Source organism: Bacillus rossius, chromosome 2 (genome assembly GCF_032445375.1).
Source record: "Bacillus rossius redtenbacheri isolate Brsri chromosome 2, Brsri_v3, whole genome shotgun sequence".
NCBI classification, from domain to species: domain Eukaryota; kingdom Metazoa; phylum Arthropoda; class Insecta; order Phasmatodea; family Bacillidae; genus Bacillus; species Bacillus rossius.
In genome coordinates, this window is record NC_086331.1 from 26,340,276 (window position 1) to 26,357,848 (window position 17,573).

General features: G+C 35.1%; 1 protein-coding gene across 1 annotated transcript in view; it reads right to left on the reverse strand.

Annotated features, from left to right (window-relative positions):
- Positions 1 to 1,415: 1,415 nt before the first annotated feature.
- Positions 1,416 to 17,573, reverse strand: part of LOC134529924 (protein vestigial) — a 168,893-nt gene continuing 152,735 nt past the window's right edge. The window contains exon 6 of the mRNA XM_063364479.1: positions 1,416 to 3,207. Coding sequence (XP_063220549.1) covers positions 3,130 to 3,207 — 78 coding nt within the window. The 3' untranslated portion in view covers positions 1,416 to 3,129. The remainder of the gene's footprint in view (positions 3,208 to 17,573) is intronic.

Sequence of the window (17,573 nt, forward strand, 5' to 3'; positions counted from 1 at the left end):
TTTTTCAAGTCTTATTGCTTTCATCGCAGACTTTTCTAATAGTTTAAAATTTCAGTTTGTTTCGTACTGCCATCTGCGGGTGAAAGTGGAAAGCGACATTTACGATTTAGGCAGCGAATCCTGGGCGCGGGTACAAAAAGTTTGTAATTAGCGTCTAGAAATTTTGGTTTTTACTTAAAATGCGAATATTTGATTTATAAGTATATTCATTGAGCTCGGCATTATTTTAAAGAATTCGACATTAAACTTCGTGTCCGAATTGAGTATTACGTGTTTATTTGCAACAAAAACCACATGAGAACACATGAATTTGCTCGTTATTAAAGTAAGATGTTCACACATCACTGGCGATTACTGAAAGACTCGCTTAAATTTTTTTTTCAAATTACTTTTATTTAAGAGTTACTTTTTAAATTTTAACACAATATCACCCTTGCATTTGTTGTTATGTTACCAATATTTTTAATAGCTGTTCTTTTAGTGTAATATTGGGTGTAAAAAGTCGCGCAAGTGATAACGATTACGAACACTTTCGCGACCCTCTTTCATCCATTACGGCCATTACGTTACAGTAAGTGAATTTCAGTTGGCAATATTTGTGACAGAACAACTAATGCAGAGGAAGTGTCGTGTTAAAATTTCAGAAATAGCAATTGAATGATAATAACCACATAAAAAAGGGGACAAAAAATATCAACATTGGCGAGTGAGACCTAGCCATAAGGAATACACCACACACTAACACCATAATGCCGTGTGTTTACTCAGGCATTATAATTTCCTATACACTGACAAAATTATTTTTGTTTAAAATATTCTTACCTTTATATGCCTCTGTTATTTATAAAATGAAAGAAATATATTGCATACAGTTTTACATTGAAAAGCCATTAATATGACTTTAAGAATTGTTTTTCGTATTATAATCTATGTCAACTGAGGCACTGAAAATTATAAAAAGCTTTTTTTTTTTAGAATTTAAATTCTATAATTTTGGTTACACATTATTCCATTATCAATTGTATTTCCAGACACTTTGTTACCATTGACACTGTTTGAATCAAACATTATGCGTATGATATTTTTAAACTATAACAATATTTTTTAGTGTTTTTTGTATGTTTATATACTTCTAAATAATTATAAGTCGTATTTTATTCTTCCTTATGTTTAAGAATGTGTCTGCAAAAATGTTTTGTGGTGAAATCAGTTCCGCTGATTGTATTGTGAAAAACAGAAAACTGATTTGTTTCCTTAGGTTTATTAATTTTATCTTAATTTTTAGTCTGTGCGTTTAAAGTAAACAAATTCCAAACAATTTTAAATAAGTATATTTCAGGAAAAGGAAAAAAAATTCACTTACATTTTTCTAATGAACAATTACTTTATTGAACAAATAACATATATTCATGCGATACAAAAACCTCTTAAAGAAAACAAAACTAATCGTTAATCCTCTAACGTATTGCACTGCACTGAGAAATATATTTTTAAGTGTACTGAGAACATTGCGTTCTATGGAATAGAGCTACGTCGATGGCACTACTGCATGCATTTCACTTACGACTCACTTAAACAAAAATTCTATAAATCAGTCATAAAAATGACAGAAATATTCTTTCTGAAACATTTTTTAAATATTTATATGCAGTCATGAGTAAACAGTCAATTGTTGCATAAATATCTCTGTAATATGAACACACTGCAAACGTCATTACATTTGGTATGATATTGATTTCTTCTGTTTGTGTAATCCATGGATCACCTTGTTTGAACACACTAATTTGATTTCATAAACCATACAATGAAATATGATATCGTATAAAGAATGCAGAGTCTAAAAATTACACTACTGTACGAGAGTATTAACATGTCTTTAACACTATTACCTTCTAACACGAGATTACAGGAAGCGTAGAGTATTTTAATATTATACATTATTTTAATGTTTAAAAGTACAGTGATTTACAAACTACTTTAAGTAGTGGTAATCAGTTATAGGACATCTTTTGGTGAATCATTTGATTATAAATTTTAAATCTTACAGACATTTCTATTTACAAAAAAAGTCTAATTTCATATGTCTGGGCTGTTTGATTTAAACGTAAGTTGGTCTTCATTACTATCAACATGAGAACGCTCCAAGAATATTATGAAAGTAAAAATACAAATCATTTTTTTTAAAACTGAAATTTTGAAAAAAAAAAAGAAATTTTACCGCGAAAAATTTCACAAAATGGTGTCTATTAAAAAAGTTCACGTTCAAACCTAAAATGTTTAAAAAAAGGGGGAAATTATGTTTGAACCGATTCGATAATGACATACCTATACGGTTAGCATAAACTAGTGGGAAATATAATACCGTTTGTTCAACTGAAATACTGAGTTTTAATTTACTGAAATTATATATACTAATAGAAATGTTCATAACTTTACACTACGAAATGTCTAAACAAATGTTATCTTGCAGTTAATACTTTATCAAGACCGTAAAAAATTCTGGTTTTCCAATCGTTAAATTTGTATGGAGATGATTGTACTTCTAGTTATGGCTTATTATTAGAGCCACGGAAATTTCGCGGATTCATTTAGTCGCAAGCTAGAATGCAAACCTCCACACTGTCGCACTGTGCTCATGATTGGACCGCATTTATCTGGACACGCCCCTCTACGACCGTGAGCCAACGATGTCCAGCTATAAGAGAAGTAAGCGAATCAGGTAGTGCCAAATAACAAGGATAAAAATGTTCTCGCTAAGAAATCAACCAATGGGAAAGTAAACATGGGTCGAGCACACCTATAACTTCTATCCTGAGGCCAGAGGAATCCGCGAAAGTTCCGGAACTCTACTTATGATCGTGTGTACAAAAAATTACAAAATTCACGTCATTTTATTTGCTGTCCTTTTATAAAATGCTCTTCTAAAGCTCCACATAAATATTTTTAAGAGAATTGATGACCATATATATATATATATATATATATGTTTGTACAGTTTAGGTGTTAAGCTAGACAGCTTTTGTGGCCTTTATAGATAACAACGTTGCACCCAATTCACAAAACCTTAAACGGTGGTCTTGCTAAAAGTCAGTGTCTCAAGAACGGGGGTGCTTCATTGACGTTACAAAATCATTGGCAATATTCATACACATACAAACTAGAACCAGTACAGGTCTTTCGACGACTCTTGAACTGGTGCTTCAAGACCTGAAATCAGAACAATAAACAATAATTAATTCATCACATTCAAAAAATATTCCTTTCAATTATCTACACTAAAATAGTACTAGTGTAAAAGGAATTTCAAAGAACTTATGATTAGCTAGTTATCTATACTATAAATGATGTGAAAAATATTCTCCACAAAATCATTACTTATACGTTTGTATTTTGACAAAAAAAGCTGCATACTCTGAAATCCTAAAGGAAGGACAAATATTAGCTTTTAACAAAAGTATTGGTGGATTCAAACTTTTTGAAATACATAGATTGCATTAAAATTTATCATACGTAAATGATACATACTTTACGGAAGACATTTTGGGTTTACGTATTTCTTTGATATTTTGCTGAAGACCACAAGTAACACATATTTGCAAATTGTTTGCTATGGTAGTAATAGTGTGATGTTCGTTAAATTGGAACATGTGCCTAGCATGGCCTGGTTATAAATATGACCCACTACCCACCATTTTGTTACGAACACGTGCCTTCACATGAAACTTCCAAAGATAAGTTTCGCAAATAGTCATCCATAGATGTATTACTCGTCTCAGTTGAATTAAATATCAAACATTAGGTGGGCCATACCAAGCACAGATACATTACGTACTTATAATAATTTACTAAAAAATATAGGTGAAGGATAAATAATAATATAAAACAATTCATAAATATTTATGATATGAATCACATAAAAACGTTTTATTATGTATAGGTACACAACTAATGGCATGGTACTAAACTAACTGAAAGTTCTTCTGATAGTTTGAGGATTATTAAACATGTTAAAATATATATATATATATGACCAAAAAATTAAAACAATTACAATCCTTGTCTTGTTCTGTATTTTCTGAGTCTGAAAAATAGTAAAATCAGATATATAATTGCCCTATCTTGTAACAAAATTGTACAACACATATAGGTCAATGTAACAGATAATGGTATTGAACGTTTAGGTTTTCTATATCATGCTAATTTCATTAATCTTTTTATAAATCTTAGATTTTAATATTTTTATCATCAGGAATATGTTAATATCGTCACTCTTTAATGTTTTACGTGGGTTACTATAAATAAAATATAAAACGTTATTTGGCTCGCCGATAAATCTCATTTGAACGATTTGATGAATTTTTTTCCAAACTGTAAATATGAAAATGATTGTTATGAAAATTCTGATTAGGTATTTTACGTAAAATATTTTAATGACTTCAATCACACAAAATAAAAATAAAAAATATATATTTGTTTAATTGTTAGACGAACGCTCGTATTTTTATTTAGGCCTAGATCTGTTAAACAAAGACGGTTGATTACAGATAGTTATATGCATAAACAATACGTTTTAGTCTAAGGATTTGATTAATATTTTGCCAACATGGAAATATGGAAACGATTCTTATGGAAATGCTGATTATTATATGTAAAGTAAATATTTAAACAAATTCAATCACACAATATTATATATAGGCCTATATATGTAAAATTGTTTGATATAGGTACGCTAGGATTTTTATTTAGTTCCGTTAGACAAAAACGGCTGATTAAAAAAAAAATTAGTTTAAATTATCGCAAATTATTTTAAAAGTACAGTTTTAACAGAATTTTAAATTTTAGACACATGCTAAATTTATTAATCAATGCATAGCTTTGGTTTAATATCTCAGAAAATCGAGGCTTTGACATGAGAACTCTCAAAAACATAAACGAGACAAGATAAGGAGTGTGCCTAACCGTGGCCCTAAATGACACGTAGATATTTATAATTACGTCCCTTACCGGAAACCCTACTGAAAATGCAACTGTCTGTTGTGGCTGAAAATAACGCTGAATGGGCTTCACACGTATCTATGGGCTATGTATGCTTCATTTAACGCCTACTGAATAGGGACCGGAAAAATTCGCGGGTTCAATGACCTGCAGGATGAACTCCATATTTCTACGTACACTCGGTCAAATGCCACCCACTCATTGGCTGCTGTCTTGTGAGACGTGCCATCGTAGCAGCCGGTGATTCGATAAAGCTTTAGTCGGGTGTTTCTCATTGGCCCAGAGTCATCCAGGTGAGTTGTGAGCCAATAGCAGAGGCAGCACTGAGGTATAACTATTTGTATTTTAGCCTATCGCGAAATGAATTCGCGAATTTTTCCGGTCTCTACTACTGAAGTGTATTTATATGTGCAAAAGGTGATTTTGGGTATGTTAACGCTAGAGAGACGGAATTTTCGCGCATTCATTTAGTCGCAAGCTAGAATGCAAACCTCCACACTCTCGCACTGTGTTCATGATTGGCCCGCAGTTGTTTGGACACCGACCCTATTAGACCGTGAGCCAACGATGTCCAGCTAGGAGAGAAGTAAGCGAATCAGGTAGTGCCAATTAACAGGGATAAAATGTTCTCGCTAAGAAATCAACCAATGGGAAAGTAAACATGGGTCGAGCACACCTATAACTTTCAAATCTATCCTGAGACCAGAAGAATCCGTGAAATTTACGGGTCTCTAGTTAACGCAAATGTGTTCCCCACAAGTCTACTCAGGATTCTCAGGAAATGAATAGCAAAAAATCAGTTACATATTTAAAACTCTATGTTTCAATTTCAATGATACGATGCGTAACTATTTAACTGACCTACATGGCTCCAAGAATAGCGCAATAAATAGAGTCCCGGAAATTTTGCGGATTCCTCAGGCCTCAGGATAGAATTCAAAGTTATAGGTGTGCTCGACCCATGTTTACTTTCCCATTGGTTGATTTCTTAGCGAGAACATTTTTATCCTTGTTATTTGGCACTACCTGATTCGCTTACTTCTCTCCTAGCTGGACATCGTTGGCTCACGGTCGTAGAGGGGCGTGTCCAGATAACTGCGGTCCAATCATGAACACAGTGCGACAGTGTGGAGGTTTGCATTCTAGCTTGCGACTAAATGAATGCGCGAAAATTCCGTGGCTCTAGTAATAAACAATAAATAAAGCTACTCTTTGTAGTTCACAACTTGTGGACGTGATCCCAATATTAAGACTGATATCTTAGCAGCATTTATAAGGGATAATATGTTGCTTTATAGATATAATATTTCTGGTTAAAACTGCAAAGAATTTTGTGAAATGAAGCATTCGACTTAATATGCATGTAAATTTTATCTAAATAATTTTATATACCAAAAAAACCGTCCAAAATGCTTATGAGTTTTGTAAATTTATTGTATAGGCTTTAATATAAAAAATCTCCATAAATGGATTGTTACAATCAACTGGTAAGAGATTTTTGTCATTTACGCTGAAGTTTCACACTATTGAAACATGTGCTTAGTAGTTATAAGAAACGTTAATAAAAATTATACTACTCATTAGTAGGGGCAGTCATTTATCGCGAAAAGATCTGAACACTTATTAGAATGCAACAAGGTATACCCGGACCTGTAGTTTCTTCCTTGTGATTTGCGGCCGTCTGCGAGAGAAGTCGTTACCTTATTTGACCGAGCCACTCAGGACGCGTTTACTTCCGCACTGAATTACAGTGATTGGTGTTGTTACAATCGATATGTACCTGGAAGAAACTCACCCAATCACGAAACACAGACGGTGCTAAAGTGTTTTAACTTTCATCTAGTCTCGAAATCTTTCCGCGAAATCTGCATGTCCCTACTCATTAGTTCTTGTGAGAATTTAAACACAAATTTCAGTTTTGATCTTTTTTTTGTTTTGAGTTGTTTTAATATTAGTTATTGATCTTGACAGGAAAACTTATCCTTCGAATCAAATGTACATTATCGATACGGTATTAGTAGCTGCAAAACAAATAACTGTTTAATAACTTCTAAGGTATCCAGATATTATTGTGAAATATTTAATGATGCTTAATATAATTTCAATAAAGTTAGCTAGTGTAGTATTATTTTGCATCATGACAACTTACACTCCAAAAAAAGGTTGTAAAATGTACAAGGAATTTGTATGTTAGGGTTTGTACCCTTGTCAAAGTACAACAGGTGTCGTGTATTATCATCTGCGTATAAAATTACAAGGGCAATGCTAGTAACGCCTCAACATAAACTTTTGTATAAACGCCTAGTCACCGGCAGTCGCAACATTAGTTAAAACACAAACGTGACAAACCCGATTTTTGCACGAAACTAGTAGGCTACTATAGCATCCCAGAGGTTTATAGCATGCTTCGAAACCATAAATGTCTTATTGTTTTCTTACTTCTTCACTGATAGTTTAGCTTAGTGGCTAAGGTCTCTGCTTCTTAACCCTAAAGCTGAGTGCACAATTTTAAAAAATAACAGTAACTGTAATAGTAGTTCGTGTGCACAAAATTTGACCGTCATAGGATGTTCACGTGCATGTAAGGGACATGAATACCTATATTTTATTTCTGTTCCGGACGCATGGCGCAACAGCCAATGAGGCATTTTTGGCAGGACTAGAGAATAGTTTTGTCGCAAGAAATTGTCAAAATATTACAAAGTCCAGGTGCACGTAATTCCTGCTTTAAAATTAATTATTGTCATTGCTACTTATAAAAAGTCACTAGCAATTAATGTAAATAAAAAATAAAATGTTTCGTGGGTAGAATGGTAAACCCAAAATTTTGACATAAACCAAATTATTTTGTATGTTGAAAAACTACGTTCACAAATTGCTGGTTAGATGGTGTGGTATAATCGTTTGGTAGTTCATATAGTTATTTACTAACACTACCAACAGATGTCGGATTCACCGCAAAATTTCATTGCCTAAAATCAACAGTAAGATTTCAATTGTGAACATATTTCACCCAGGTCTTGTGCACAGTCGTGTGCTTGGCCTTTTGTGCACTCACTTATGTTTTTTAATTGTAAATCCATCTTAAGATATGAAAAACAGCTTCCTTCGGTTCGAAACCAACCCACCGCGGTAGTGATTTTATATTAATATTGTTACCAACGTGATAAATGCCGGGACACGTGCAGGTGCAGAGCTGGCTGGCGACTGTCGCAACATGACATGCGCCGCGCGCGCCTGAAAGATAACAAGGATTGTCGCTTTCCCCCCTCCTTCCCACCACTCCCCGCGCGGCGCCCTGCCTTTGACACGTAACTGAAACCTGACAGCTGTGGAGTTACGCGAGCTGCCGACACGTGTTTTCGAGAGATTTCTGCCGTCGGGACGGCGCGGAATGACGCGACTGGTCACGGCCGCTCTCGTGAGTTCTGGAATGGCGCCGGGGCCTATATATATGCCCGAGGATGCCAGGGCAACAGGCAGTGGAGTTCAGAGCGAGAGTTCAGGCGGGAGCTTTCCAGTGGCGGAGTTCGGAGCGAAGTTCCGAGCGAGGCATCAAGCGGAACCTCGGCGAAGGCAAGTGTCGTCGGCGGCGGCGGAGTGCGGCGACGTAGTCCCGCGGCGGAGACCCACGAGGGGTGCTGCGGCGAGTGTTGCGCCAGAGGTGTGGCCCAGCGAGGTGTGTGGGTTATAAGAAACGAGTGACTGGGGAAGCAACATTATTTTTAAGTGCATTTGATTGTTTGGCAATTTTATAAGATTAATTGTAAGTGACATAAGTAGTGGCCATAAATAAAACAGTTTAGTGATAAAATCTTTAATTGGGCCATCCTTTACGAACCCGCGGTAAATCGCAACAATATTATTACATCTACAACCAGATGGCGTCCGATAGCAAACGATCTCAATCCAAGATGGCCGCCAACACCCACCAGAGTAACATCAAAATACAAGAGTATAATTTGTAATTTGGTACAAAGCTCTGCCTTGTAGTTTTGCAAGTGATTTCGTTGGCAACTGAGTTTACAAGGATTTTCCTTGTAAAAGTACAAACATTTGTTGTCAGTGTAAGATAAGTTTAAGTGTAAAAACGAAGTAAAGAAGACAACATGGTGTTGTCTTAATTTATAAAATTTATACATGTATGAGCTATATACACTCAAAAATACACCAAAATCCAACACCAATCAAATCAATAAAATAACATTGACTGGCTCCTAGAAATACCATGGAGTATTATAATTCAGCATTTACTTGCTGCGTTTGTGAATGAAGTACATGTTCGTCAGGTGACCCCTGAAATTTAACCTTGGCATTTGATGAAAACATGATACTAAGAATTAAATACGACGTCCTGAAAGAAACTCCATGCAAAGTTTTTGAAGCTCTATTGTTGTGTTATCTAAAAACTAAATAATTAATGAAAACAAGAAATAACAGTCCTGCACAATGTAAGCAATTTCGAATTTTAAACTACCGTGAAAGTTTCTCAGAAATATTAATTTCATAAATGTGTTTTTATTATTATTCTCAGCTCACCAGGATTGTAAACCACAGACAATTAAAAAATATATATATTGTAGTGTACAATAACTGATTTTAAGCATATTGAGTTAGATTATTAATAGAAAATCATTCACACAAAGGATGAAAGAACTACAAATTTAATTATGTGATAATGTTATGTCGCGGAATGCATGATTATTTATTAGAGACTCTGATTTATCGTGAAAATATTTTCTGACAAGTTAGTTAAAAAAATTTGTAACGTGTTATTATTTTGGTTTGAATGCATATTTTTGACGTGGCACTCTTATTTTCAAACGAGTAGTGGACTTTTATGACAAAGCAAAGCGTTATATTTGACACAAGACCAAGTTTATTTCGCCCATCAGAGCCTGTGACGGAAAACTGCTCCTTACGTGGACAAACGTATTCAAGCTCAACTAACAGACGTATTTCCTCGCTATGATTCAGTGTCCCTACCCATCAGTCATATGAATAAATTCTTTCTTCAAATGTAATAGTTCCTCTCGTCTATTATTGAGAAGCCAGCTGGGTTTATAAGCTTCCAAAGAAACTCAGGAGTGTAAGCACGCAACACGCTACAAACGGTAGAAAACCACGATAGTTTAAAAAGCACGCATGCCGTAATACATCACAAACCCTACAACTTGAAACTGTAAAACTGTTGAAAAAAGTTCTTCAGCGTGTTTCTTTTCATCAATAAAAGTTTTCATGAAAACGGATAGTTTGATAGTGGAAACGTGATACGCGTGATAAAAAGGAACTTGTGATGTTCTATATACATAACGTTATAAACTGAAAAAAATTGACGGCTCATTTTGAGATAGGTTTGAATCCAAACTCATTTACCTTTATTTGCTTCAGTGATAGGACCATAGTTCGCCTGAAGGACTCTAAGCGAATGAGAAACCCTTAATGAAATAAGTATCGAATCACGAGCATCACAGTTAACAGGTTTCATGAGTCAATAAACAATGAGCAGATGAAATTTGTCCGAATACATAGAAGATCGTGGTGTCTATCGTAGAGGTTATTGACACCGCAAATGTTTCCAGTCCCTTCATAACGTCATCATCATAAAAGTTTTCGAATTGCGTCTCTTTAAATACAGAAAGCAAAAACGCAAGTCGAATCGTAAGAGGTTTGCAGTTGGCTTATGACTGCGGTGCGTTTCTGCGTCGTCGTATTAAACCATATTTCATCCTGCGTTTATTTAATTCTCGCGTTTCTTAAGTAGTTTAAACACGGCCGTATCATCGTATTGATCGAGTATTTTAAACCATCGCGTCGTATTAATCCGTTTTGCGTCTTGTGTTAGTTGCGTACTTGCGTTTCATGTGTTGTTTATAAACCCGGCCTTTCCGATGCCTGTGAACCAAGCACAGACACTAGGACAAATTTGATCAATTTTTTCGTTGCTACTAGGAAATATTTGTTTTCAATTCAAGTGAAATCACCCCAGTAGTTTATTTTCTGTCAATTTCAATTCGAAATACGGTGTAGTTTCTACAAAGATTCAGTTATTTTAAATTACGAAGAAGTCTTCGTTAGTTAAAATTAAATTCTTTGTTAAAAAGTCTATACATTTACTGTAATTTCTAATAGTGTAGGACAGTCGGCTAAATGCTACATTACAAACTTGTTGACATTATTTCATACGGAAAACCAACCTTGTTCTTGGCTGAGGTGTGTTCTACAATAGAGCGGATACGGATAAGTTCGTTAATATCCAGATCACGTTAAATCGTGCCCACGACAGCACGCCCGCGGAAATAAACGTGTACATGGAGGTAAGAAATTAGGGACTGGCATTGACGTCAAAAAGAAAACGATCCCTAGTAGCGAAGAAAAGGGGTTCCTGCGCCAGGCTTCAGTCTGTGGATTGATTATTGGGGTTCAGTCTGTGTATTGTGACATCACGGCGGCCATCTTGGATGACCTTTACCTTGACCTTTGACTTTGACATTGACCTTCAAAATTGTTCCAATATTCACACAAATCCGCCAAAAATTTCCAGTTTTTTTTTTTTGGAAAATATTCACTTGAAAAATTAAAAAAAAAAAAAAGGTTTATTTGAAGGGAAAATTCCTGTTTTGAATAAAAATTTCCTGTTTTAGTCCTCAAAAATGCCATTAGCTTGAAAATTCCACCAAAGCGGCTTAAATTCCCTATGGACAAGCCGCGCTAAGCCACCGAGGTCATGACCTTGACAATAAGGATGCAATTACCGCCATATTAAATTGTTGCATAACCATTGCAGTTTTAGTTACGGCCCCCATCTTGAAAATCCTTGATTATTATGCTAGAAAATCGAAAAAAAATTTATAATGTACTAAATATTAACCTTATTTTAATAAAATATATTAAAACGCCATTACACATATCGTTACGGTCGCCATCTTGGATTCTAGAAACGGTGAAAATTTCGTTATGCCCGATATCTACTTTTAAGTTTTGCCTTCACCAGGTTCATACCAAGGACAACGCCCGAAGTGCCTTTTTAAATTATTATTTACTAAAATTGTATTAATGAAATCGTTTTATAAATTGTAAATTTTTTCCCATTAAAAATAATAATACCAACGGATTTTCAAAATAGCGTTCGTGACGTCATAATCTAAAATAGCGGAGTATTTTTTTGATTAATTTTTTTTATAACTTTTAAAATTTTTTCCGATTTTCTAGCATACAAAATGTGTATTTTCAAGATGTCGGCCGTAACGAAAAGTGCAACGATCTATAATCCAAGGTGGTGACAGTAACGAAATGTGCAACGATGACGTCATACACTTCTAAGATTGTGGGCGTAATGAATGTGCAACGTTTCTATAAACCAAGATGGTGACCGTAAATATATGTGCAGTGGTGTTTTAAAATAATATTTTAAAAAATTTTAATTAATTTGTTTAATTTTAATTTTTTTCTGGCATAATAATTACGGATTTTCAAGATAGCGGATGCAACTAAATTTTCAACGGTAATGCAACAATTCAACATGGCGGTAATTGCATCTTTAATGTCAAGTTCATGACCTTGGTGGCTTAGAGTGGCATGTCCATGAGGAATTTAAACCGCTTTGGGGAAATTTTCAAGCCATTGGCATTTTTGAGGACTAATACCGGAAATTTTTCTTCAAAACAGAAATTTTCTTCTCAAAATATTTTTTTTTTAAATAATTTTTTTAAATTTTTTGGTGGAATATTTTTAAAAAAAACTGGAAATTTTTGTCGGATTTGTGCGAATTTTGAGAAAATTTTGAAGGTCAATGTCAAAGTCAAAGGTCAAGGTCAAGGTCATCCAAGATAGCCACCGTGACGTCACAATACACAGACTGAAGCCTGGCGCAGGAACCCCTTTTCTACACTACTGGGGATGGTTTTATTTTTGACGTCAATGCAAGTCCCTAATTTCTTACCTCCATGTACACGTTTATTTCCGCGGGCGTGCTGTCGTAAACACGATTTAACGTGATCTGGATATTAACGAACTTATCCGTATCCGCTCTATTGTAGAACACACCTCAGCCAAGAACAAGATTGGTTTTCCATGATACAATGTCAACAGGTGTGGCAGGTAGCATTTAGCCGGCGGGTCCTACACTATTAGAAATTACAGTAAATCTACGGACTTTTTACCAAAGAATTTAATTCGAATTAACGAAGACTTCTTCGTAATTTAAAATAACTGAATCTTTGTATAAATTACGCCGTATTTTCGACTTTAAGAGTTGTATTTTTCGTTCTAAAAGGTGGACAAAAAATGATTGTTGTTGCTGTAGACTTCACCAGTTTTTGAATATTTTGTTAAAAACGAAGAATATTCATTTGGATTCATGTTCAAAGTAAGTTAATTCAGTGACCTTAAATTTACTAAGAAAGCGTAGATTTACGAAGATCCCTGAATAACTTGTAAACAGCGTTTTTCGTAAATTGAAGGTGAAAATTTTTAACAGTCTACTCAGAAGAGTGACAGTGTGACGTGACTTGATGATTAATTTGAGCAGCGACATAATTGAGGAGGTAACCCTAAGAAAATCAACTTACGGCAACGAATGCCACGTGTCTTACATGCGAACAAGCGTCTCCTTGCGAGAGGGGATTGTTCTGCCCACTGAGCCACCGTGGCTCCTCGCTTACTACCCAATATTTCGCATATTTGAGTACCTGAATCTCTGGCTTTAAACGTTAGTGTTTTCCCGTGTGTTAGACTCGCGTTGGTGACACAGTTATGATTATTTTAATGTGTACCATGTCGTTTATTATTAGACTATTACTAACTAATTCACAAGCAGTTGATAGTTTCGTAAATATTAATTTATGGCAGTAAAACTATGTTCGTTAAGTAAGTAACAGGTTTCATCTCAAAAGTCATGGCACATTTCTTAAATAAAAGTAGAGTGGTAATAATTTTTTACGATTCAGAATAACATCCGTGCCAAAGAATATTATTTGAGTGCGGTTTCGCAATAAGTGGGTTATTTTTTTACACTTCGCCCCAAAACTACCATAAATAAAGATATATACTTTTTTTAATGTATCACAATCGTGGTGATATGGCATTTCAGTTTTTTTTTATGTAGGTATAGTGGCTGAATTATATTCAACGTGAAAAGTAAGATTTTATTTTTTGCATTATAAACTTCGATGAAATAAAACAAATAAAATATTTGATTCAGCCACAGAATTTTTTAACAGTGCGAGCAATTGTGAGGAAGGATTTTAAGTCAGATATATCCACAAAAATAGATTTTTTTGTAAGTATCATAATCATAAGCATATGTATTTCTGATTGCTAAAAATATACTGCAGCTTAGTTATATTTAACGCGCGAAGTAAAAGTATTTGCATTACATGATCTTCAATGAAATAACTTAAATAAATATTTATTCAGCGTCAGCACTATGTTTAACGGTGAGGAAGGATTTTAAGTCATACAGCTATGTAGACTGTTAGAAATCACAGAACATTTACCGCTTTTTCAACGAAGAATTTAACTCAAATAAACTAAGAGTTATTCGTAATTTAAAAAAACCGAATCTTCGTAGAAACTAAGCCGTATTTCGATTTCCGAGTTGTATGTTTCTTTCTAAACAAAGGTGAACACACGCGTGGACAAAAGTAGAGTGTTCTTTGTGTAGAATTAACCAGTTATTGAATGTTTTTATTAATATACCGAGAATATTCTTTTAAATTCATGTACAAAGTAATTGAACTCAGTGTCCGTAAATTTACGAAGATAGCCGTAAATTTACGAACATCCCTGGAACATTTGAAATCAGCGTTCTTCCTAAATTGAAGGTGAAGAATTTTAACGGTGTATACATAGACCAAGTTGAAGGACCTTCCAAATTATAAAAAAAAAAAAAAAAAAGGACTTCATGAAAATTGATAAACGGCTCGGTACCAATGAATTGTATTCGGTACTTATGTGTTATCTTCCCCTTGCTACCGACCTAATCGATAAAACTACGTGATTCCCTGCTGTGCATCCAAAGCCAAGAGTCAGCCCTCGACAGGGATATGTCATAGCTAGAGACCTGAAAATTTCGCGGATTCATTTGGTGATAGGCTAGAATTCAAACACATATACCTCTTAGATAATTTTGCTATTTGTTTACTGGACGAATCTCAACCAGTTATAAACCCTCAAACAAAGAAGGATCGAATCACAGACAAACCAGCTGAGACGACTTACAAGTCGGCAGCCAATGAACTTGAGTTATTTGTCCGAGTGTACAGGGATATGTGCAGTCTATTCTGAAAGCCATCGAAACCGCGAATTTTGCAGGTCTCTAGTCATAGCTAAAGACCTGTAAAATTCGCGATTTCAAATCCCTAAAGGATAGATTCCATGATCCTCTATGCACTCGTACAAATTACATCTGCATTTTGGTTACCGACTCGTAACACCTGTTGACTGGAATGATCGTGATTCGCTAATTCTACTGTTAAAGATTTTTCATTGGTCCAGAGTCCTTATCCGCCAATTTTACAGGTCTCTAGGGATATGTCATAGCAGTATGAAGGCGCGGAGCAACTTGTTACGTGCGATAACACTTGACTTGACGTTCAAAAGGAATGTAGGTGGAAAGATAACATATAGGTAGAGACCCGTGAATTTCGCGGATTCATTTCGTGTTATGCTAAAATTCAAATAATTATACCTTTGTGCTGCTTCTGTCATTGGTTCTCTGTTAATCTGGAGGACTGAGGGCCAATTAGAGACCCTCACTCATAGAAATGTCGAATCACAGGCCACCCAGTCGAGACGACTCACAAGTCAACAGCCAATGAACAGCTGGCATTTGCCCAAGTGTGTAGAGGATATTGGAGTCTATCCTGGAGGTCATTGAATCCGCTAAATTCTCGGGTCTCTACATATAGGTACCTTGTAGTCATACCCTCACCTCATAAGCGAGTAGCCTCAGCGATGACGGCTACGGAGATCTCCAGAATGACGCTAGGGCGGTGGACACACCAAGGCGAGCACGAACGCGAGCGCGGGCGCGAACAACGCAACATTAAGGACTGAGTGCAGCAACACACACCGCCGAGCGAGCAGTTCGCGCAGCCACGTGGTCTGCGGTCAGGACGCGTGAGCTGCGAGCTGACCGCACATGCTGGGTTGTTCGCGCGGCCAGTGTGCACTTGTGAGCAGTTTGGACGAAAACATGGATTCTGAAATCACCGAACGACTAATTGAACTTGTAAAAGTAAATGAAGTGTATATGGAAGGATACAAAAACAACAGAGTAACAAACAAGAAATGGGATGAAATAGGAATCATACTAGGAATGCCAGATAATTATTTAATTATTATAGGTAGTATATAAATAATAGAAAATTGGTACACATAACTACAAGGTTTTTGCAATTGAACGTACGAAGTGATATAGGAACTTTGTTAGTTATCATTATTAGCATTAAAAAAAGGAAACAGATCTGTCGCAAATCTCAAATGCATAATTTGCAGGCCTTCTAGAAAATATGTTCTGATTTTGAAAGGCCCCAAACTCGCCAATTACAGGCTCTAAAATATGTTCTAGACGTCTTTCACCTTGTTCCCGCGACTGCCTCCGTTCGCTTTGGTGTGTACTGGGTTCGATCGCCAGTCGTCCGCGCCCGCGCTCGCGTTCATGCTCGCCTTGGTGTGTCCACCGCCTAAAGCGTTTTAAAACAAAAGAAATTATTTTCCAAAGCTCCAGCAAGTCGTAAATATTACGTTTTCTTATGTGATAATGCTTTTATTGGGCTATAGTTGACCTAACAGGACGATAGAAACTGCAGAATTCAAATGATAATTTTTCAGGATTATTAGTAAATTATAGAAGGTTTAAAAATTTACAACTATGGTTTGACATACACATAGCGTACTCGTGTCAAACAAAGATAATTCGTTTTCGACTTCCATTCTTTATGTTCCACCAACTAAGATGTTTACAATTTTTTTTCGCATAATATTTATAAGTAAGTAGATAATTATCATAAGTTTTGTATAAACTTATTGTAATGTATATTACCGACCGGTTTATCGTAGAATATATAACCATATCAACGTAAAGTGTTCCAGCCAACTTTTTTTCCAGTCTAACTAACCAACAACCAACTTTTGTCAACAACATTTCAACACAATACTTACCGAGTGAAACCACTGTAAAAATTGAATTAACTCCACTAGTAAAACCCCAATTTTTTGAATATTCCTATTGATAATAAATAACAGATGTAAAACATAAACAGAACTCCGTAACTCAGTTCAGCGTAACTATATTTGGCCTAAAGAAAAAGTTGCAAATAAAGGTTATTTGGAATACTTTAATGAAACGTTATTTACGCAAACTATGAAAGAAAAAAAGTTGTTATCCCTAAATTGTGATAATAGTCCTTAAACATTTAAGTTAAGCCTTACCCCCTCCCTCCTTTTCGTAAAAGAAAATATTCTTTAAAGCTAAAATAATGTTGGCATTATGTAGGAAATTACAATGGACCAACATAAATATAACCAACTTTGTAAAATAAATACTAAATATTAAAATTGCTTACAATGTAATT